The 23,766-nt window shown below is 35.2% G+C and overlaps 2 protein-coding genes across 2 annotated transcripts in view; one reads left to right on the top strand and one right to left on the bottom strand.

Annotated features, from left to right (window-relative positions):
- nt5dc1 (5'-nucleotidase domain containing 1) overlaps positions 1–23,766 on the top strand; it is a 369,927-nt gene that overhangs the window by 36,322 nt on the left and 309,839 nt on the right. The window lies entirely within an intron of this gene.
- col10a1b (collagen, type X, alpha 1b) lies at positions 4,313–19,122 on the bottom strand. Its single transcript, XM_028797571.2, has 3 exons — positions 18,994–19,122; positions 18,328–18,475; positions 4,313–6,670 (listed from the first exon to the last, which is right to left on the bottom strand). The coding sequence occupies exons 2-3, from the start codon at positions 18,458–18,460 to the stop codon at positions 4,809–4,811; spliced, it is 1,995 nt and encodes a 664-aa protein (XP_028653404.1). The 5' UTR covers positions 18,461–18,475; positions 18,994–19,122; the 3' UTR covers positions 4,313–4,808.

Genomic DNA, 23,766 nt, shown 5'->3' with positions numbered 1-23,766 from the left:
AGGGGGTTGAAAGTTGCCCAGAAACACTCCTACTTGGTGGAAATTTACATCAGAAATAATAAGTACTGTGGCGAACAACTAGGATGGGCTTTGCAGACTTTGAAAAAATTATCAAGGATGAGACCATAGTAGATGAGGACACACTCAATGCTGCCAAAGGCTTCTTTAAGACACTGGAGGATTTGGAGTTTGTTTTCATGTTGAACACATATGAACAAATTTTCTCAGAAACTGATGTGGTCTTTCACATTGTGCAGCAGAGGGTTATGGATGTTCTTTACTGCAAGCAAAGAATTGAGAGTCTCCTTGCTTTTGCAAAAGAAAAGTGTTCAGAGGAGGCTATCAAAGCTGTCCATGCAAAAGCGGCAATTGAAAGTGTCTGTGTCTGTCACAATTGCAGGATCCCCAGGAGCGTTATAGAAATCTGTACATGGCCATCTTAGACAATCTTATGGAGCAGATTTCTCAGCATTTTTCAAATTTGGAGAATATGCTTTTCTAGAACTAATCAATCATGGGAAATTTGATCAAATGAGACAGCTGTTTCCTGAGGAGGCATTCGAAAGTGTCCTGGAAAGTTATAGTCATTTCTTTGATTCAGGGAGACTGAGATCTGAACTCCAAGTCCTATATTTAAATCGTGACTTGTAGGGCAACAGGGGTAAGCTGTGTGATTTCTTGGTGTTTTTAAAGACATGGAGTTGGATAGTTCAATACCTCAGGTATATAAACCATTGTCTTTAGTGGCAACAATTGGACCTACATTAGCAGGTGTAGAGAGGAGTTTCCCCTGCTTAAAACAAGTCAAGTTGTACAGCCACATCACAATGGGCCAAAACCGTTTAAGCAACCTTGCTCTGCTGGCCATTGAGAGGAAACTGGCCAAGTTTCTGGAAGAGACTCCCAGTTGATATGACAGGGTCATAGACCATTTTCTACAAAAAGAAAGACAGGCAGAATATACATATAAACAACATGATCCAATAATTGACTAATTTTATGATTTAGGACTAAAATGCACTTCCTCTGTTTTGAATGACCACCTACCACCACTGGTGCAGTGGTATATTGTTGATTATGCATTTATTTATGATTTCATTTTGTGTAATTGGTGAGGTTAAACTTTTCAACCTCTGGCAGGGGGTGGTGGACCTTGAACTCTGCTTATAAAACTGAAATGATATTTGCATTAACCACATTTTTCATTAAAATTCATTTTATAAAGCTTTTAGTGTAATGAAAGTGGCTTTCCTAAGTTATTGTAGGAATAATTTTGCAAAATTTTCTATGTATTGTGTGGAAATAAAAAATAAAACTATGTGTTTTTGACATAATTATACTGGTTTTATATTCTTTTATTTTTAATTTATGAAGACTAACATATAATTTCAAAAAACGATAATTGTTCGGTTATAAGCAAAACAATATGCGAAATGAAGGAAACAGTCCTGTACATGGTGCCAGACCAGAACAGGGATACACTCTCACTGGGGCCACTTTAGGATTGCCTATCAACCTAACTTGCATGTCTTTTGGGATGTGAGAAGAAAAACAGAGTACTGAATAGAAAACCCATGCAGGTACAGGGAGAAGGTGTAAACACCATACATACAAAGAACAGTTGTGCAATTCAAACCTAGGACACTGGATCTGTGAAAATGCAGTGCTAACTACAGTATCACCATGCTGTCCTTCAGCTGTGAGACATTAAATATTATAACACCTTGGCATAGACTTGGTTGTATGGCTACACTGTTGCCTTTAATTCCATTCAATATGTATATCCAGGTTTTCTTGAAGGGCTGCTTACTTAATTCTAAGTTCCGCATCAAAATAAAGATTTTGTTAATCTTGATGTTTGTCTGATGTGACTCTCAGTAAATACTACTAGAAATTTGTCATTTTGTTATTTTCATCATCAATCAGTCTACCAAACATTTTGCGTTAAATTCTAGCCTTCATTGCCTTTTTATTTACCAGATGCATTTATGAAGAATGGTTTTGATATTAAAAAAATTTCAATTGACTATCTCCATAAATGACATTATACCCTCAAGACAAAGTGTTTTTTACTCTCACACAACACAAAAGAACAATATTAGCATATCATAAACAAGCAACAAAATATTGTTTGCTAACTTTATAGATACTGCCCTGTAGGTTGATTATTTTGTGAAATACTATTCTTTAAAATGTGTTGTTTTCTAATAATCCTGTATAGGGTTTATGTTGCTCTTTTAAAGTGTCACTTAACACCAGAATTAGCCATTGTGATCTTTGCTTGATGTTAATACCCTCCTCTTTATTACTGTAGTAGGTCAGGAGTTATCAGCTTTGATGCAATGAAAGGCCATTTTAATTTTTTTTTCTCTCAAATGCAGGATAACTTATTTTCTTTAAAGTATATTTTACTCCTTATTGGTTAATGCAGTGGGATAATATCACAGATACTCTGTTTTTCATTCTCTGCTTCACAATGGTATTACATATGTGAAAGACTACAGTATATATAAAAATATAATTTTAATTATTTTGCTGAGATATTGACAAAAATACAAAATTGTTTTTCTAGTATATTCTGGAATCTCTTTACTTGGGCTGCTCAAAAATATGAACATTCCTGTTAGTAGCAGCATTTCAACACACATCAAAACATTTCATTTTCCTTCAACAGTATTCTTTGTTGAAGGTAAAAAGGAAAAATGTGTCATGTGAAAATTTGTTAAGTCACTGTTATGTTAGGCTGCAAGTCTATTTCTATTAGAATTATTAGATTCTATTTCTATTTATTTTAGGCTGCAAGTGAATTTCCCCTTAGGATTAATAAAATAATCTATCTATCTATCTATCTATCTATCTATCTATCTATCTATCTATCTATCTATCTATCTATCTATCTGTCTGTCTGTCTGTCTGTCTGTCTGTCTGTCTGTCTGTCTGTCTGTCTGTCTGTCTGTCTGTCTGTCTGTCTATCTATCTATCTATCTATCTATCTATCTATCTAAGTCTAAACTCCTCAGAGGATCTTTCTTTATTTAGCACTTACTTGGTTCCTTGATGTATTTTCGTGCAAGATATAACTATTACCAGTGTGATCTTATGATTTAGGCTTTAGGTTGCAGTTTGGTAAGCTGCTTGTTTAGATTTTTCATCTAACGTGCTGCAGTATCCTAAACATACCCTGTGCTCCAATTATAGAATTACTGTATGTTACATTTGTACTAATTATAATTTGCACGTTACTTTGATTTAGTGTTTCCAGAAATACATAGATGAAAAATAAAAAGAAGTACTGTAAATAACCATGTAAATATTTAACTCATCAGTTTACTGATTTTAAGTTAGTGTATACAATTTATCAAAGGCTGTATCACCGATCTGTGGTGGGCTGGCACCCTGCCCGGGGTTTGTTTCCTGCCTTGCGCCCTGTTTTGGCTGGAATTGGCTCCAGCAGACCTCTGTGACCTTGTAGTTAGGATATAGCGAGTTGGATAATGGAGGGATGGATGGATGGATGGATGTATCACTGATATCACGTTAGCCATGAGTACAGATTTGTAGATTTGTTGTGATTGTTCTAATGTACTACTATAGCAACCTTTTATTAAGAATCCTTTCAGTGCTACTAAAGGTAGGTGTTCCCTTGTCACCTGTTCTGCTGTTTCAAGCACATGGCTACATACTATATTTTTCTGCATAAAAGGTCCATTTATTGATGGAAGCAGAATGCTTTTTTAGTATAGGGGCATCCATTCATCCACTTGTACAGAGCCAAGTTGGAGTCACCCATTAACCTAACAAACACATGTTTTGGAAATGGTAGGAAAGCCCACACAGATTCAGGGAAAATGTACAGTCTGCTCACAGTACAGTGGCTGGGTTGATATTATAGAAATATAAAAGTGCTTTTATTTAATTTGCCATTTGGCAGAGAGTAGGTATTACCTGAATGTAGTTTTTGGTTATACACAGCTTTATGATAAGAGTGCTGATATTTTTGTAATGTAAAAGAACATCACTTACTGCTAGTAAGGCCTAGTTGTTTTTATTTATTCATTGCTATATGCATTTGGGTCACATAAACTTTTCTAATTTTTCTAAACTTTGTGTAAGTGTAAATCAGTTGTCCTGCCAATTTTTCTGCTGACAAAATGTGTTGAAATTTAATTTGTTATGAGCTATGATATGCTGTGCACAAAATATGTATTGTAGTAATTAGGATGTTTCCATGCATTTTAAGAAAGTAAAGCAGTGCTATAGTTAATGATTTTGATATTTTGAAGTATTACAAAAGGTACTGTAACAAATATAAAAAAGATAAGGAAATGAGCCAGTTTATTGGGTTACTTAACACATTCTGGTAACACGTTTTACATGAGACAAACATTCAAATACACAACAAACACTTAAGGGTTTTTGAGTTTGGAGCCAAACAGTTAAGTACAAACTTTATCTTGGACATTGTGTCATTTTATTTTTCATTACTAAAGGGTTTTCAACAGACACATGCTATAAGTTAAGGGATGAAGAACTTCTTTACCTCTTTGTCTTCATTTCTGCAAAAGTGATTTACTGTATACACCATTTACATGTGATTCTTTTTGTAGCTGTTACTGGCAAATCTTTGATATTCAAGTAGCATGTTTGATACATTTGAAATCCACAAATGAAAGCTATACAAAATACTAAATATGTTCAACATTTTCAGTTTCTTATGTTAGTTGGGGTTTACAGAAACAAGATATTCATATCGCAAAGAAACAGTTCATTGTTTTAGGAAGTAACAGATGTTTAAGTCAGATCAGGTATCACGTTGAGCCAATTAGGAATCCAGAGAAAGAGCAATGAACATATTCTGAAGCATAGACACCATTAGATTCATCATTTGGAATTTGAACCCACACCTGGTCATTCTCATGGAGGTAAAGGATACCACTTCCTGAGGCTTGGTCCATGTAGCCTTTCAGATATTCATCATACGTGTACATAACTGGGGAACCATTTTTATACAAGCCAACCCAAACATTAGACCCCTTTGCGTTCACATGGTAAGCAAAATAGTAGACCCCTGGAATTTGGCATGTGAAGATGCCAGAAGAAGGGTCATAATGGTGTTGCTCATTGTACAGGATATTCTCAAACTGAATGGGGCTCCCAGATTCTGGATAGGCTTTGGTTAACAGGGCACTGAAAGCAGAAAGGGGAGCAGGTGCTGCTACAATCTGTTCTGACTTTCCTTTTCCATAATATTCTTCTCCTGGGGGACCTGGTAGCCCAGGTGGTCCAGGTTGCCCTGGCTGACCATCTGCTCCTCTCTGGCCTGGAAGCCCAGGTGGTCCCATTGGACCTGGAATTGCTTTAGCTGATACTCCAGCAGGACCAGGTTTCCCAGGAGCACCAGGGTGACCCTTTTGGCCAGGAGACCCAGGAGTTCCAGGTAGGCCACTAGGTCCTCTGGGACCTGGTGGTCCATCTGCTCCTTTGTCTCCATGTTCTCCTGCATCACCCTTATTTCCTTTGGCACCTGGTAGACCTGCATCTCCTGGGGCTCCTGGTGCTCCAGCTGGTCCTGTTTCTCCTTTCACGCCATTTGCACCCTGTGCTCCTCGTGGTCCTACAGGGCCTGGTGGTCCTGAGTAACCTGGTTTTCCATCAGACCCTGGTGTACCTGGATCACCCTTATATCCCTTTGGACCACTTGGCCCCATAGGACCACCTTCACCCTTTGGACCTGTTGCTCCAGTTTCACCTTGAGGCCCTCTTTCACCTTGAGGCCCAGCAGGTCCCTCTGCCCCTTGCTCTCCTGCCTCACCTGACTCTCCTGCCTCACCTGCCTCTCCTTTCTCACCTGTTGCACCTGTTGCTCCTGTTGCCCCTCTTTCTCCTTTAGGCCCTGGTGCACCAGTTTTTCCGTATCCTGGAGCTCCTGGACTTCCATTCTGCCCAGCTGGCCCAGGTGGACCCTTAGGTCCAGTTGCGCCAGGCAAACCTGGAGCACCATCAGCTCCTGACTTTCCAATACCCATTGGCCCAGATGATCCAGGTGGACCTTTAGGGCCTGTCATTCCCATGGGACCGGGAGCTCCATCAGCACCTTGCGCTCCTTGTTTGCCTGGCTCACCTGGATGGCCAGGTCTACCTGGTTTTCCAACACCTGCAGGACCAGTCATTCCCATTGGCCCTGCTGGGCCCTCAGGACCTCTCTCCCCTGGTTTTCCAGGTATTCCATATCCTTGTTCTCCTTTGGGACCTTGTGCACCTTGAATACCTGGGTGACCCTTTTGTCCCGGTTCACCTCTGGGCCCTGCTGGACCTGAAAAGCCCTGGGGTCCTTGCTTACCAGGACTAGATAAACCAGCTGGTCCTGGAGACCCTGGTGATCCTGGTGAACCTCTAGGACCTGGACTTCCTTGGCTTCCCCTCTCTCCTTTTTCTCCTGGGGCCCCTGGTTCACCTGGCTTTCCTGAACTACCAGGAATTCCTGGTTTTCCTACAGCAGACTGTCCTGGAGGTCCTTGTGGTCCAGGGGGTCCTTGTGCACCTGGTACCCCATAGCCAGATTTTCCTGGAGGGCCTGGTGGTCCAGCTGGTCCTTGTTCTCCTTGTTCTCCTTGTTCTCCTTGTTCTCCTGGTTCTCCTGGTGGTCCTTGTTCTCCTTTCATCTCGTACACTGTTTATAAAGAAAGTATTTTTAACTTTCTTACCTACTACTATAATTAATAATAATTATTGTAATGTTAATTGAGTAGCTTTAAATTTCCTTTATATCAGTAAACTGATCTATTATTTTTAATACAATAGAATATGGCTTTATGGTGTTGAAAACTTAATTTGTAACTTTACATTTTAAGGCATGACATAATAATAATAATGCATCCATTTTTTGCAGAATCTACTTAATGCAGTTTTAGAGTAGTGGTTAGCCAAAGCCATTCTTGACAACATAGGTAGAAACCAACACAAGAAAGTGGGGGAGTCCATTCACAGGGCAACTCCTGTACATACCTTACCTTCCTTTTAAATTTGTGATTGTAATGGATAAAACTCCTAACACTCATATGTTAATTTTTGATTCTTCATTAATGTTTTTGAGCAGTATACTTTTCGCTTTAGTAATGGAGTATGAATGGTATTAGTTACTTTGTTAGATAAAACAATACTTCCATAAAGGCTCAAAAAATTGTCTCATAGTTTTACTATGGAAAGTATTTTACTCACCTTCTTCCTTCCTTTGTCACTATGCACATCTCTGTAATTTGCTATTGTAACAATGCACAAGTCTAGACCTTCAATGAGTTTGACTTACTGTACCTAAGAATCATGCGCTTTGGATTCAGGAGTGTTGCTCAACTCATGAAGCCACTTCAGTGTTTCTGTACACCAGCAACTCCAACTTAAACCATTCATGCAGCCTTACAAAGTTCACTAGAAGACAGACTCTTGTTTTGGCACTGTAAACCAGCCAGTCCATTGTGGTTTTTACCTATTTCCACCTATCTCCACCTCTTTGCTTCCTGTGATCTTTTGCTTATTGACATTGTCTCCTATTATTACTGTACATAGACCATAGAACCAGGATATTTTTTTATGAACCGTTGCAATACAGGTAACAGTAAACGTGTATTTTGGCAAGTGTGATTTTTTTTTTCTTATTTGTTGAATTTTTTCTCATTTTTAAAATATTTCCATGTATTCCAGGAGTAATTTTCAACCTATAAGCACCAGAGCCACTAGTATATATAGCACTAAAATAAAAGTCATAAAAATAATTTAACAAAGAAATGTTATTGCAGTTTTTCTTTTTTTTTTCATACTTTCAGTTAATCCCATGCATGAATGGGGAAACAGAGGTGCTTGTGTGATCATGAATTTATATCTAACTGAATATATAAGAATGATTTATAAAGAAACAGAAATTATAAAAGAGCAATTACTTGACATAAGATGGTGTAGATGTAAGTAAATTGACTGTTGAGCTCTGTAACCCTGTCTGACCTGTTTTGCTCTTTCTTGAACTCCATTGGCTACAGTCATACACACCTTAACTCCCAAGTTTATGATTTCTGATGTCTGTTGTCACCTTAAAAAAGTGCACTGATAAAGTGTTTTTTGAATTTATAGTTAAGAACCATATATCCAGTTTTACCTACTTAAATACTGCTTTTTGGAGGAGCCATCATCACAAGATGTTTTTAAGACAAGTAAAGATGAATCAATTGATCTGATTTCTGACCTCCATAAATATATTTTATGGTTGCAGGGAGCTGAATCCTACCTGGCAATGTTAAGTACAACACAGGAATCAACCTAGAACAGAAGCCTGGGTTGATTTAGATTTACCAGTAACCCTAACATATACAGTACCAGTAGGTGATGTGTGGGGAAAACTGACACCCGAAGAAATAAAAACAAGCTGACTTATAGGCAGCATGCAAGCTCCACAGGTAATGAGCATGCTGGAGATGAAATCTAGTCTTCTGATACTGTGAGCTGCCAACACTAACCACTGCACCATAGTGCTGCCTAAGGTTCGATGCATATTATTTACATCTTTTTTAATATTTCTGTTTTTTGGCACAAACAATACAAGTGTGGAAGATTAATGGTGTAGTTAGTGCTGCTGTTTCCAATTCAAACTAACCTAAGTTTGATTCCCAGCCTGTCCATATGTTTGCATGGTTTTCTCCCACATCATAAAAACATGAAAGTCAAGTTAAATACCTGCTGTATTTGGAAATTATTATTGAATGTTTGTGTGTACCTGGCAGTAGACCAGGATGCTACCCTGCTTTGGGTACTTGTCTTGGACTAAATTCCTTTAGGAATGACTTGAGGTTTGTACTTTCTGTAATTGAAAAAGCAGGTTTGGAAAAAGGTTTAATGGATATTAAACTTGACTGCAATATTATTTAATTATGTACAGTAATTATCACACTTAAATACCTGCCTTTTGTTTAACATATATATATATATATATATATATATATATATATATATATATATATATATATATATATATATATATATATAAATATATTCATTGGCTGTTCCTAAAAAATACTTGAACCTTAGAACAATCTAGACGAGACCAGGCCAACAAAGCTCACCAGTCCTATCCACGTAATTCTTCTAAAAAAAAAAAAAAATCTAATTTTGAAAGTTCCTAAAGTCTTAGGAAATACTACAATAATAAATAAAATGCAGTGGTCAGACTTTAAAGGTGGAGTGATTGATTATGTAAATGGTTCTGTAAACAATGAGGGATACTGGTTACTTTATTTGAATGTTTTCTCTGCAACAGTTTCCTAGATTCAGAAATCAGATTAATTTACTTATTATGCCTTTTTTCTGTTGTCACCTTCTGAGGCTGATAGTGGAGTGAACTTTAATTGTCAAAATTTTTCTGTAGAGAAATTCTATTTTAGCACCTCAGCACCAGCAGAAGCAGTTGTGACTATATCAGTCATCATGTCTTGATTGGCCCGGGTTTGCAGTCTCATATCAACTTCATCTCTTACCGTTATTCTCAGACAGACTCTAGGCAGAATTTTGTTCTCGGTGTTGTAATGTTTATCCATAGATCAGGGAAGAAATTCTTTACTCTTGATTCATGTTTTTTTCTCAAAGATCTTTTATTGAACCCCAGCTAGTCTGTGAGGGTTTTGGTAAAACTTGGATGAGAGAAAAGTGAGATTCACTTGTGATGTTAAGAAAATTAAAAATTCTGATGTGGCAATTAGCCTTTCTCTAACATGTGGTAAAATAAATCATTCATTCAGTCTATATCCTTTATTGAACTTGCTCTGGCAGAGGAAGCCAGAGTCTACTCTGGCAACATCAGGTGCAAGTCAATTGCAGGACATGGACTCTCCAACACTCACTCATACTGGGATCAATTTAGAGTGTCTAGTTAATTTAACACTCACTCCTTTAGATATGTCTTTATGTTATATTTAGCTTTTTATGGTGACTGTCATCTCAAAGTATGTTTTCAAAGTAGGCATGATTTCAGCAGAAAGCAAGTAAAGACCGCAAGATATGTTATAAGATCATTCAGATAAAATAAACTTTGCTTTAGGTTACTTTCAAGACAGTTTTACAAACATTTAAGACTTGCTAGTATATTACTGCCCAATTAATTTATGATGGTAAAATTGACTTTCTGCTTTACTGATTTTACACTTATTGATAATCATTGTTTTGTTTTTTCTGTTTTGATTATTTCTTCTAATGCTTTTAATCTTTTCATAATCTCGACTTCTAAAATGACTGTTAGATCTGAAGGCTAACTTAGGCAGAACCTCAAAGCACATTACAAATGAACTTTCCTTTTTATGATTTTATTGTGAAAAAACTCTATGGATACATTTCAGTGTTGTCTTTGGACAATGCAGAGAAATGAAATTACTATATTTTCTACAGAAAGGACTTGCATACTTTAGAAAAATAGTAGGTCATACCAAGCCACATTTATGTTCCTAGTTTGTCTAATATACATATCTTTGAGATATCAGACAAAAGAAAGTGTGTTATTGTTATCAACATAAAATGAAAAAGTATGTTTATGTTCTTATATTGTTTATCCAAAACATTCAAGCTAAGCCAATTAAAAAAAATTGACAATCTAAAAAAATAAAATTAATTCCGATCTCAATAACTGTATTTGGCTCATTGTTTTTACTGTAAGTCCAACAATTGTTAACTTTACTGTAATATCTTTAAATGCCCAGGAGGATATGGGCATCCAGCTGGCTTTAACAAGCTAGATTTTGGCTCTCCAATTTCCAATAGATGGTGGAACTGTGATGCAGTGACAGGCATTGCTGCCTTATATGTCCTAGGTTTAAATCTTGCCTCTGATCATTGTCTCAGTGGAATGTTCACAGTTTCCCAGTGTATGCTTGGGGTTTTCTCCAGGTGCTCCTTTTTCCTTCCTTATCCCAAAGACATGTGTTAGTTTGATTGTTTCCTCTCTAGTCTGTTTGAGTGTGTGCTACAGCAGGCTCTACACTGGACTGGCCACCCATCCCCAGTGCTGCTAGAAAAAGCTTTGGTTGCACATGAACATAAATTGGATTAAATGGGACTGACCTCAGAGGTATATTTTCTCCTGGAATGTTTTTGTTTTCCTCTCATCCAATATCCACTATTTTTTTCTGGTAGATTAATATTTTTTTATGCTGATTAAATTATTTTTTTTACCACAGCGATTGGAGCCTTTGATAGAACTTAGATGTTTTTTAATATTCAAATGTTATTATGTTAACTATATAAATTTGTTTAAATATATCTATGTATATAGAATGGTTTGGCATTTTCATTTTATTGTCTTATGCTTCTGTATATGCGTAAGAATTTCTAATTTGAATTCCAGAAGAGCTCAAGTTAAATGGAACAGAATTGAATTTGTATTAGCAAAGCATGATGTAGATGACACTACTGTATCATTCCTTGTGTTTTTTGAAGTACTTCGGTTTCCTTCCATATGTAAGAGGTGTGTATGCTGTGTTGTTTTGTGGCTCTAAGTTGGCTCATTTTGAATGCACACTGAGATGGACTTGTACATAGTTCAAGGCTGTTTCATATCTGCCTTTCAGTTTTGCTTCAGTAAACTTCAGTTAACTCTGTCGCTCTATTGGAATAAACCTATTTGGAAATTTAGTTTATATACTCCCCAGTGCAGCTTTCCCGTCATGGCTCATATATTTGTTTTCCTAAATGGCAACAATCAGGCCTAACAGCAGGATAAAAGGATTATTAATTGCAGAGTTGTGCTCCTTATTATTAAAGGTGGTTCCTGGCAACTGATTAAGAGAAATCTTTTGAGATTGATCAGGATCAAATCGCTTGATAGTTCAGCATTGTACTGCTAGGCTCTGGAAACAAAATTATATTTGTGCTAAATGCTAATCCTATTGTAAATCATCTTTACTTTTTTCTCTCAGATCATTTGTAGAGCATCTTCATGTTTTTGATTAGTAGCCCACAGTTTTTAAACATCTTTAATTGACCAAATGTAACTTTAAAGTTCACTATAATGCAGCATCAGTACAAGGTGATTCATTTTGCAAGATTATCACTCTTGTCTGAGGGTTTTTGAGTTTGACTCTTTGTGCTTTTGTTTTGGGCCACTCTATTTGTAGTGGACTACATTTGTCTGAGTCCTAACTTTTCCAGTTTCTGCTATTTTAATGATACCTTTTCCTAATGAGATAGTATAGTTTTACATTAAATTGTTTAAACATCAACATAATGTCACCAGCCAAAGGAATGTATGGTTTTTCCATTCAGACATGATGCTGTAGTTGTGTTCATAATAATTAATTTATTATTTATCGATATCATCTTTTTCTATAGGGGTTTATTATAGTCTGACATCATCGTTGTAGTACTCTGATCATTTGCCTGATGCAGTCGAATGGCTTAGCATATACATTGCATATTTTTCTTTTATCATCCGTGCTTTGATTTGTTGTGTAATTGTCTGGTTTACATCTTCAAATTTCTTAGGCGAAATACCTGATAAAGTGGGTCTGGTAGCAATCATCCATCCATTCATTTCCCAACCCGCTATATTCCTAACTACAGGGTCACGGGGGTCTGCTGGAGCCAATCCCAGCCAACACAGGGCACAAGGCAGGAACCAATCCCGGGCAGGGTGCCAACCCACCGCAGGACACACACAAACACACCCACGCACCAAGCACACACTAGAGCAATTTAGAATCGCCAATCCACCTAACCTGCATGTCTTTGGACTGTGGGAGGAAACCGGAGCGCCCGGAGGAAACTCATGCAGACACGGGGAGAACATGCAAACTCCACGCAGGGAGGACCCGGGAAGCGAACCCAGGTCCCCAGATCTCCCAACTGCGAGGCAGCAGCGCTACCCACTGCGCCACCGTGCTGGTAGCAATCATTGCTTGAAAATATAGTGAATCTGTGTTAGAGCATTATTGTTTGAATGTTGCAGAAAGGATGTTATTAAAGGACCCAAGTTTGCTGTATTAAAAATGCATGTATTTCTTGTTGTTTTAAAATAACTTGTTTTTAGTGAGGAAAAAGAGCTAGTGCCAGAGTTAAAGATGAAGCTACATTATATATTTTATAATATTCAAAAGCAATTTGTACCACACTCTCTTATTGTGATTTCAATTAGAGAATACATTCAGATAAGATACTTCTACCACTACAAATACAGTATATATTTTTGATAGCCATTTATCTGATGGGTTTGTACATGAAATATGCCCTGCAATGGATCAGCACTTCATTCAGGGTTGGTTCTTACTTGTACCTAATGCTGCAGGGAAAGTCTCAAGACTCTTCTTGACTCCATAATTTGATTAGGTAGATGTACAGATAAATTGGTGGTTGGATGGGTTAAAAATACTTTATTATGAAATAACTTAAGCATCATGGAATTGACAGTTACATTTTCTACAGCTGTTTATTTAGTTAGCTTTTGGTTTATTGCATTATAGAAAATCAAGATGTATTTGGTGAAATTCTTTTCAAATGTGCTACCAATGTATATATAAATTGACACATTATTCTATAGAATAGAGTGTGAGTATTGTACAGTAGAATTATATAGTATTATATAGTAGAATAGTGTGCAAGTATATTGTACATTCTTAATACAATCTATTTGCAATGAGGTTCAACATTTGATGACAGTTTTATAGTATTCTGTATAGTTATATATTTTGTAATTTTTTTCTGAAACTGCATATTTTATTGCAAACTTTGTAATTCTTTTACGTTACAAGTCTCATGTGTTTTGTACATCCTTATTATTTTAAGCTGCTGTTTACCCCAATGATAACCCACTGCCGAATGTTCAATAAAAAAGTCTTATGTTCTTGGAAGAACATTTCATGTTAGCTTTGTACCCAAACCTAGTAACCTGAGCAACAAATAAGTCTAGTCTGTCAATGTTCATAATAGCTATAATACTTTTTTCTCCTACCTTTTAAGGTGAGCACTTCTCATTTGCAATTAAAATTAAACTGTTTTTTTTTTACTTTTACTTATTTTGGCAGAATATTGGCTGGAGTTGAGTAACATTTCATTACAGTTAAACCATTTTTTCCTTTCATTTTTTCATATGCTTTTAAACCTAGGTTGTTTAATCCAGCATCACACCTATCCTAGCTGCAATAAGTGCAGTAGTGTAAATCCTTTGCTGGGGGGAAACACACACACCCTTACACCCCTACATTCTCTCTAACTGGGTCAATTTAATTTATGAGTTGGCAGTAAACTTAACATGCACATTTTTGGGATGTGAAAAAAAAAATGGAATGCCCACGGTAAACAATATACAGTACAGGCAATAACAGAGAACAAGTAAACGCCAGTCAGTCAGTTCCAAGGCTGATCATAGTAATATCCATCCAGGGCAGGGTCATAGGTAAGAAGGAGCTTATCCCAGCAACCATTGGGTGCAAAGTAGGAACATAACTGAGACATGGTGACAGTTCACCATAGGGTGAACAGACACACACACACACACACACACACACACACACACAAGCACAGATTTTAGCAAGGCCAATTCACATAACCTTCATGTTTTTGAACTCTGAGAGGAAACTGGAACACCTAGAGAAAATCCACACAGACATGGAGAGAGCATGCAAACTCCATACTGGGAGCACCTGGGAGACAAACCCTGGTCTTCTTATTCCGAGGCCACAGGGCTACCATTGCCACTTTGAATAATATAAAAATCTTAATTATTCAAAATGCAGTACAATAAATTATGCAGAAAATACTATTTATCATCACTGAAGCTATCTATTGTTTGAATATTTGAATCTGTATCAGTAGAGTTCCTGGTGGGAGTTCAAGTGTTTTAGACACTTTCAGCAAAACTGTATAGGAACAAATTGATGACCTACACTAAAGTCTTGTATATGTCCACAAAGTTACAAGTATACAGGCATTGCCATCTAGTGGTTATTCTGTGCAAAACTAATGCAAGTGTTTTTTTTTGTTTTTTTTTTGAAAATGACTAAACCTAAATATAAAAGCACTGGAGTATGTAAACAAAACCTCTGGAAAGATACTTATGTTTTATTCATGTTAACAGTTTGTATGCAACTATTTCTTTAGAAACCAACTTGTGTTAGACAATTGGATATATGATATTAATAGTTGTTCTTTTCTTAGGTATACATAACTACACCCTGATAAAAGGTACATGGTGCACTCTGGCAGTAAATTTTGTCATAGCAATGTGGATGAACAGAATGTTGCCTAACAGTTCTGTGTCATGTTATTGTACTCACATAATTGATTTTCATCCATGGGTATTTATGAACTCTGTATTAATTAATATTGGTATGCAGATCTAGGGTTGTCAAGACAGATCTTGTTTATAGTTTTATAAACTATGATGGAAAGTGGTTTTATAAGCTTAAAACCTAGAATATACATTTTACTAAATGGATAAATGTGTTTCTCCTTTTACTGCTTATTTGTTCTCAGAGTGTAATTTCTCTTAGTGTTTTCCGTTGCAAATCACAGTTCAAAATAAAAAAAAGACTGTCAGCAAATAAGGCATCACAGCATCATTAAATTAATAGTACGAAAATTGCTTGTTATTATAGTTGGATTCCAAAATAAAAATCATCAATTTATTTTATTTGCTTAGTAGAATTAAGTATTGCAATAACTTTAGAAAAAATCGTTGGTATGCCTTTTTGACTACAAAATATAAACAGTGGTTTGCTTTCTTTTGTAGTTTGATGGTCAACAAATGATGCTTCCTATGTGTGGAGAGTGGTTTTCTGGTTCTTTGAAGGAAAAAGTACTACTTGGTGTCTACACAGCAGGACAGCCTGTAATCCGTCTTAGTTGTAGACGCGTTTATCATGTGAGAAGAACTTAGAATTAGAAGCAGAAAGAGAGTTTCAATAGAAACACAGCCAGGAGAAACTCCGAGAAAACACAAAGGAGATAGGCAATATGTGGGAAAAGAAACATTAGGAAACCTAGCCGAGGTTGTAAAGATCTTAGCATAAGCTATTTTCTGTTCTTTGTATATCATAATTTTCTTTGTAAAATCATAATTTTTCTGAGCTATTAATAATCAAGGATATTGTAAAGGATATTTCCCAGCAGTGCAGACAGATATAAAATTAAGTGCGCAATATCAGATAGAACGTTTGTTACTTACAGTATAGTCTAATGCAGTTTAATCTTTTTATATTTTTTCCATTTTAAACTAAATGCACTTGAAGCACTTTGTCATACAATGCAACTGTTTGTGTATTCGTACAGTTGCCACATAGATAAATCATAATGATCAATCATTATAATAATGATAAATCATTTTAAATGAGTTAGTGGTGAACTAAGAATTCACCTTTGTTGGCAATAGTGCAGCTCCATAGTCATTGGGTCACTGCTTAGATGATTAACAGAATATCTGTTTCAAATAAATTTTAAGGTTATGGAACTTGGAAATTTGCAGGGTGTGTCTTTTAACAGATGAAAATAAGAGACTGTGGACATTTTGACAACACAAAATGTTAGACTAAATATTTGAGTATTTGTATATGTGTGTGTGTATTGGTTTATACTGTGTACATCAATAAAAATGTATACTAAAATGTCTATTGTTTATTTTAAGTCTTAAGTTAAAAGGTTTCCTGTTTCAGTTTGTATTTGTTGTACCAGTTTTATATAGATCTTAATTACTGAGGTGGAGAAGTTTAATTATATCCAGAATACTATATAGGATATCTGTAACTGTCTAGTTTGGGTGTTATGTTTTTGTCCCTCATTTTGAAATGCCACACACAAAAGCTTTTCTGATATTCTGGACACATTTTATGAGAGTATGTAGCAAGTATTTCCAGTGTTGTTTCCAGCTGTCACTGTGGAATTTTGTTGTTGTGAACGTCTGAATTATTTCATACTTTGTGCATATTAAGGAAGCCCCTCACTCTAATTTTCCTACCAGCTCCAGAATTCACAGTATCCTGGGAATGAGTGTTGATTTTTCTCACATATGTATGTAAACTCTTTAGTTTTTCTTTATAAATTTATTTCTTTAGAAGCAGTAAGAAGTGTAGATATATGCAATGGTTACTACTTATTTGTAACATTCTCTACTCATCATAAATATCATAATATAAATGCGCTTCTAGGAACAGGCTGTTCTAATATATGTTAGGAGAGGAGAAATAAAATTGGCAAATGTTTCTCTTAGGATACATTTAACATATACTAGTTTTCTTTACAAGTACAAAAAAGCTAACAACTATTAGCTTGAAATAAGCAAAACATGCAGATAATATGCATTCCTGATACTGAATGTCCCCTGTGCAGAATTTAAACAAATATATACACTAATAGAAAGATTTATCACTGAAAGTAAAAGAGCAAGTTCTATTTTAACTTATAATCGTTGGAGTGGTAATGCACATGTGATAAACATTTCCTAAAAATAAGAACAAGCAAGTTGCGTTATTATTTACATCTGACTACTGTTACTTTTGTTTTGATACTAGGCTACTTCATAGCCATCCTAGGTCCGATGTCCATGAATGTGTGGGCATCTTAAAAACCTTATAGATAGATAATATTTGTTCCAAGGGAGAGATTTAGCTTATTACAGAAGCTTAAGAAAGATTACAGCAAATAACAACATCCCCTCTACCCCAAATACACACACAAAGAATTATAAAACATCTGACTTGGCTAAAGATAAGAGTGCAGCCACAGTTAGGCATTGTAAAGGCATATTTCTGTAGGTATAAATATGTAAATATATATAAATTTAAAGCCCCAGTAGCATTTCCTAGCAAACTTCTTTTGAATAACCTGTTGCCTAAAAGTATAGAATGATAGTGTCAGAGAGACAGTTATTTTAATTTAACCATTTTAACAGTTTTATCAGTCATTCATTTGCCTGTGAGTGTAAGCTTCTGAAAACAAATTGATTTGTTAAAGAAAATGTAAAATAATACAAGATAGGATAATTATGAGCAGATAATGGAGAGAAAGCTAACTTAATATGAATGATAATTTTTTGTCTGTCATTTAACACTTAACATAACGATTTTAATTATTAAATATTAAAATACTGGAAAGGTGTAATCACTAACCATTTTTTGCTGTACCTTTTAAAGACTAACCTCTTATTCTTCGCGTGCTGTAAATGTGTATGGTTAAGACTGTAACTGCACTGACAATGAGTTAATTATTTGAATTTTTTATAAGATGTTGTATGAGTGATTCTGTTTTGAAAAAGCTCCACACATGTTACATTAAATTCAGTGAAGAAAAGTTTCAAAAAAGAGGTATGCTTACCGTGACCCTTTACATTATATCCACCATATGGGGGTGGTCCCTTTAGTTGAACTTTTTTGGTGTAATGTGCACCTCCATACTCCGTGCACAGAGAGAGCAGTAGCAAAAACACAGCTGTTATCCGTACTTCCATGTTTACAACTTAAATCTAATTGGAAAATATAAAAAAAAAAAGTTAAGATTGTGCTAGTTAGCATGCTTACTTTGTGATAAACACATACTCCTAAAAATACAGATTGCCCTTTCCCATTTCTAACTGAATGTTTTGCACTGTGGTGGTTTAACACATGTTTTGCCATATAAATCAGATACACCACTAATGCATACCACTTACAGAATTCTTAGTTACCTCTTACACTGTATTTAAAATTTTCACAATTTTTCACAATCACAGTATGTTTTTTGTACTTGTTGATGTTTTAGACCTTGCTTATCACCACAGCATCCTGCATGTCAGCTAAGTGGTATAGTTCCTTGCAGCTATGTTATAAAATTCAGACCAAGGTGAGTATGATGGTGCCGCCTTCAGGCCTCAAATTGGTAGCTGCAGAAAACTAACCAGATGCTGGTCCCCTGCCAAGGAAGCTCAACTAAAAGTAAAGGATAAAAAAATCTTTAATCCCAAAGGCTGACTGCAAAACAAACCAAAGTAAACTGAAAACATACCAGCATAATTGTGCTCCAAAAATATTAGGTGGTGTTTGCCACAGCTTTATGTCTTTAAGCAGTGTTCTCTGTAGAAGGCAGAAGAGAAGCTACTGTTGTAACACTAAAAGATCTGCAGTATTTATACCCTTTCTCAAACAAATTTGCATTAAAATTACCCTTCACATTAAGCCCCACCTACAGAGGCATAAGTATTATTTAGGGGGCAGCTACATGTATTTAAACATGGTAACTCCTGCTGCCAGCTTCTTTGAAAAGTCTGAATCTTGTGTCTCCAGTCTTTTGCTTCTGTTTCTACACAGGCAACAAAAGGATTTTTTTTGTGTTGAATTTTAAAAGATACTTCTGTTTGGCTTGTATGTGTATGTGTGTATATATACAGTATTTATACATATATGTATTTGTGTATATATAAAGTGTGTGTCTGTATATGTATATATATATATATATATATATATATATATATATATATATATATATATTTTATATTTATATATATATATATATATATATATTTTATATTTATATAATATCTATACATTGTAAATGACATGTTGTTTCCCTTGGTGAGCCTAGTAACTTGAAAATGTACAATAAATTATAATGCATAAATGGTGTATTGTTTGTTTTTAAGGCAGCAACTTTAAAAATGGTGAGACAGCAATGAAAGTGAGTTTCACCTGCCATCATTCTTTTTATTGCTTTTTTGAGCAGTTGTTGGATGGGATCTTTGTTTTAACCATCCATCACTGCATTGTCTAGCCCACTTAATCCAATTATAGGGTCTCAGGAAAACAGAGCAAAGTGGGCAACAGCTCTGGATGAGGTGCCAGTTCATTGCAGGCACAGCCACACACACACCCACTCCAGCTGGGAAAATGTAAAGTTTCTTCGCCACTGTGCTGTATTTATCCTTATGTCCAAATGACATTGCTTAGTAAACAGACAAAGCAAAATGGTATGAATTAAAATAGAGCTATTTTGTTGTGTCCTTTATTTGTATGTTACACCATGGCATTAGCCCTTGCTGTTTTGTTTTACAGTCTATACTTTAATTCCAGTTTTACCAACAAATCAATATGATTTAATATGTAAAAGCAAAACAAAAATATATAAAGAAGGCAAAGAGAATATAAATTATATAAGTGAACAGTAAGAGCTTTTATTTTCATATTAACAAATAAATGTCAAAGATGCGCAATTACATTATAAATAACTGGAATAGCAAAATGCCTGTTAAAACAGGCCTAATTGTACAGTGGTAAGTTTGTCTGTTTCAAATGTGTCTTGCATTTTCTAACCTCTCTTTAGTGGATATGCCTTACATCCCTCTTTCTTTGTGCATCTTGTTGCCTTTCCTCCTTGGATTTTCCAACAATATTGTGGACTGTGGATGCTGGGCAGTGTGACGCACGGACATATGCATGGTTTACTATGATACACTGGACACTTGCATTTATTCATTGGGCATTCCTACTCTCTTGTGGACACAAGACATTGTAACACTTTATATATGTATAGAGAAGAGATGGTCACTAAAATACATTATAGATTTCAGGAAATACACTAGCCAGTAAAAACAAATATTATAATAAAGTTTAAATTATGTAATTAAAACATGTCAGAGTATATACATAATTCTAAAAATAATTATATACAAAATGCAATTTGATCAACACTGGATTGTTCTAGTTAACATTATAATGATACTTTCACAAGGTTCATGTCCCAAGGCCACTTAGTTCACTGGCTTATATCTATACTAATAAAAGGCAAACCCCTCACTGACTGACTGACTGACTGACTCATCACTAATTCTCCAACTTCCCGTGTAGGTGGAAGGCTGAAATTTGGCAGGCTCATTCCTTACAGCTTACTTACAAAAGTTAGGCAGGTTTCATTTCGAAATTCAAAGCGTAACGGTCATAACTGGAACCTGTGTATGTATGTATGTGTATATGTATATATGTATGTGTGTGTATATGTATGTGTGTATATGTATGTGTATATATATGTTGATATGTGTATATATATATGCATATATATGTGGATGTGTATATGTATATATATATATGTATATATGTATATATATGTATATGTTGATATGTATATATATGTATATATGCATATGTATATATATATGTTTATATAACCTCTTTAACACACTACTTCTCCGCTGCGAAGCGCAGGTATTTTGCTAGTTTATTAATAGTTTTACTGTCATTCAATTATAAAAATATATTACTAAACACACCTTTTTTCAGACAGCTGCCCTGTGTTTAACAGTTCATTAATTACTCTTAAAGGCAGAGACAATTCTGAAGGTTTTATTTGATGGTCTCATTTAGCAATGTTTTAAATGGTATGCACTTAATGTTCTATAATTGTAAAATAAACGCATGTTACAAACTAGTGCTGCAAAGATTAGACTGTTGTGCAACAGTAATTTATTTCTTTCAGTGCCATGCCTAAATTCACAAAAAATGCTAAGTTGTGTTCAAATATGAACACTTCTTGTAAATTCAAATCAATAAAAATGAATAGTTAAACTATTCTTACACTGAAGGAGTAATGTAAGAGATTTTAATTGATTTATTTAGTAAAATGCATTGCTCAGCGCATGTGTCCATCAAATAGTATTTTTTTTTCTTTCTTGGATTTAGTGACTTGTGACCAATGGTTTAGTTAAAAGATCAGTGGAATAAACCATAATCTGTCTCTCCTTTCCATCTTGTAATGGGCTTCCTAATCCCCTTTTAGTTTTAGTCCTAGGAATCTATGATGTTCTTGAATAAATAGTTACTGAGAGATTACCTTTTTCTACACGAAAATGTATGTCTTCAGAGCTCTCCAAAATCATCATACGATTATGTTACAATTTTGGAAACCTGATCATTTCTATATTGGAAATTGCACCACTGGCATGCAAAGTTTATTTTTGACATTTAAAAATACTGTATTTAATTACAATAAAATATTGTCTTTGCGTTTTTCTTTTTGTATTTGTTTTAATTTTTTAGATCAAATTTATTATCAAAGAGGAGATTTTCACCATTGTAAAACTACCACATATCAGAAGCCATAATCCCCTATAATTTTATGTATAGTTTTTCTTATCCACAAACTGCCAGAACAGATAATAAAGCATTTCCAGGAGATTTTTCTGTTTATGTATAAGTCATATAATTAATGAAGCTATTAAATCAAGCAAAGTTAATGAATCATGTTAATGAGGGCAATATAATGGTACAATCATCAGCAATAATGTCTCACAACTCTAGAGTCCTTTCTCCAGGTACTTTGGTTTTCCCCCACATTGTGAAGCATGTGCATGTTAGGCTGATTGACAACAGTAAATTCACTTGGTGAGTAAGTGTGAGAGCATGACTAGTGACTCAGATTCGATTCCTGACATGACCGTGATGATTCATGATAGGCTCTGGCTCCCCTTTACCTGTGTTGCATCCAACATGAAGTGAAAATGAATATATTGAAGAAGAAGAGAATCATACATTTTCTGTCAGCAGTTACCAAACAAGACATGTTGGAGAAACAGTCAGAAATTTTCATCAACAAGAATAATACAAGCATTTGAAGTTAGAATCGTAAACTAACTACAGATAACAATATACGAAGAGGATGCATATTATTAAGTATTAATAAAATAAAAATGAATTTCCCAAAAGTTAATACATATTTAAAATAATAATATTGTGTAATTGGGGAGATACCGCGGTACAGTGTCTATGTATGAAATTTACACTTTCTCCCTGTATCTGTGTAGGATTTTTTCCAGGGTTCATTTTTCCTCCAGTATCCAATGTTGATATTAGGTTAGTCTGGGTTGGCTCAAAACAAATAAATGTGAGAGTATGCATGAGGGAGACACATAATTGGTACTATTATTTAGTAGGAAATAGATAGGACATGTACTTGAAATTTGTGACAGATATGGGTCTGGGCTTCACTTCTGACCCACATTTCACATCCAGTTTGCCCTTTGCCTTTCCCATTTCACTTTGTTACTTAAAAACTGCCTAATCATGTGGCGTTCATGAGATAGGAAGGGCAGGGTAGAACAAAGTGAACCACTGGTTTAGTTCAGTGCATTAGTACTGTGTGAATGCCACTTTTTTTCATTGTTTAGAGTACTGAGTTGTGTTTCTGACTTTTTGCCTGGATCTTGAGTTCTTTTTTATTCAGTGTTTTGGATGCATCTATCCGTTTTTATAGCCTACCCCTACTTTGTGTTTCTGACGGTTTTTTTGGATATTGTTTTGGTCTTGTACATTATTGAAGATATATTTTTCCAGACATTTTTTCCTTAACCGGTCATGGCTCTTCCCTATGTTACTACTTATTGTAATCTCTATCTCCATTTTGCCTTGCAATGCCATCCTAGCAAGGAAAGGCATCACCACAGCTTTTCACTCTTCTGTCTTGGATTTTGCACCATATAATCTGTATCAAGCGAATGACTACCTCTGAAGGTGTAGTGGGTGTGTGCAAGTTTGACTTTTGGATATTTACGTAGAAAGTAAAGTGAAACACCTTTAAAATAAATGAAAAATTAGTATAGTTAAGAAACAATTTTGGCAATTGTTTTCTTGGTGTAAAATTACTGATTTTTTTTTAAATCTTTTGAAATAACTTATATAAGTAGAAATAATACTTTTGTTGTATTTCCTGATTTAGTGTGCTTCCTCAAATAGATGTCTAGTTCCATACTAATAGACTGGATGTTTGTGTTGACTCACTGAAGTATGGAAGGCA

Source organism: Erpetoichthys calabaricus, chromosome 3 (genome assembly GCF_900747795.2).
Source record: "Erpetoichthys calabaricus chromosome 3, fErpCal1.3, whole genome shotgun sequence".
NCBI classification, from domain to species: domain Eukaryota; kingdom Metazoa; phylum Chordata; class Cladistia; order Polypteriformes; family Polypteridae; genus Erpetoichthys; species Erpetoichthys calabaricus.
The sequence above is the reverse complement of the archived record's forward strand: the minus strand, read 5'-3'. Positions and strand labels throughout refer to the sequence as shown.

Excerpts from the sequence above, each read along its gene's own strand:
- col10a1b (XM_028797571.2), bottom strand. The coding sequence starts at position 18,460 with ATGGAAGTACGGATAACAGCTGTGTTTTTGCTACTGCTCTCTCTGTGC. Across the intron at positions 6,671-18,327 it reads ATATAATGTAAAGGGTCACG|TGTACGAGATGAAAGGAGAA; the intron begins GTAAGCATACCT and ends CTTTATAAACAG.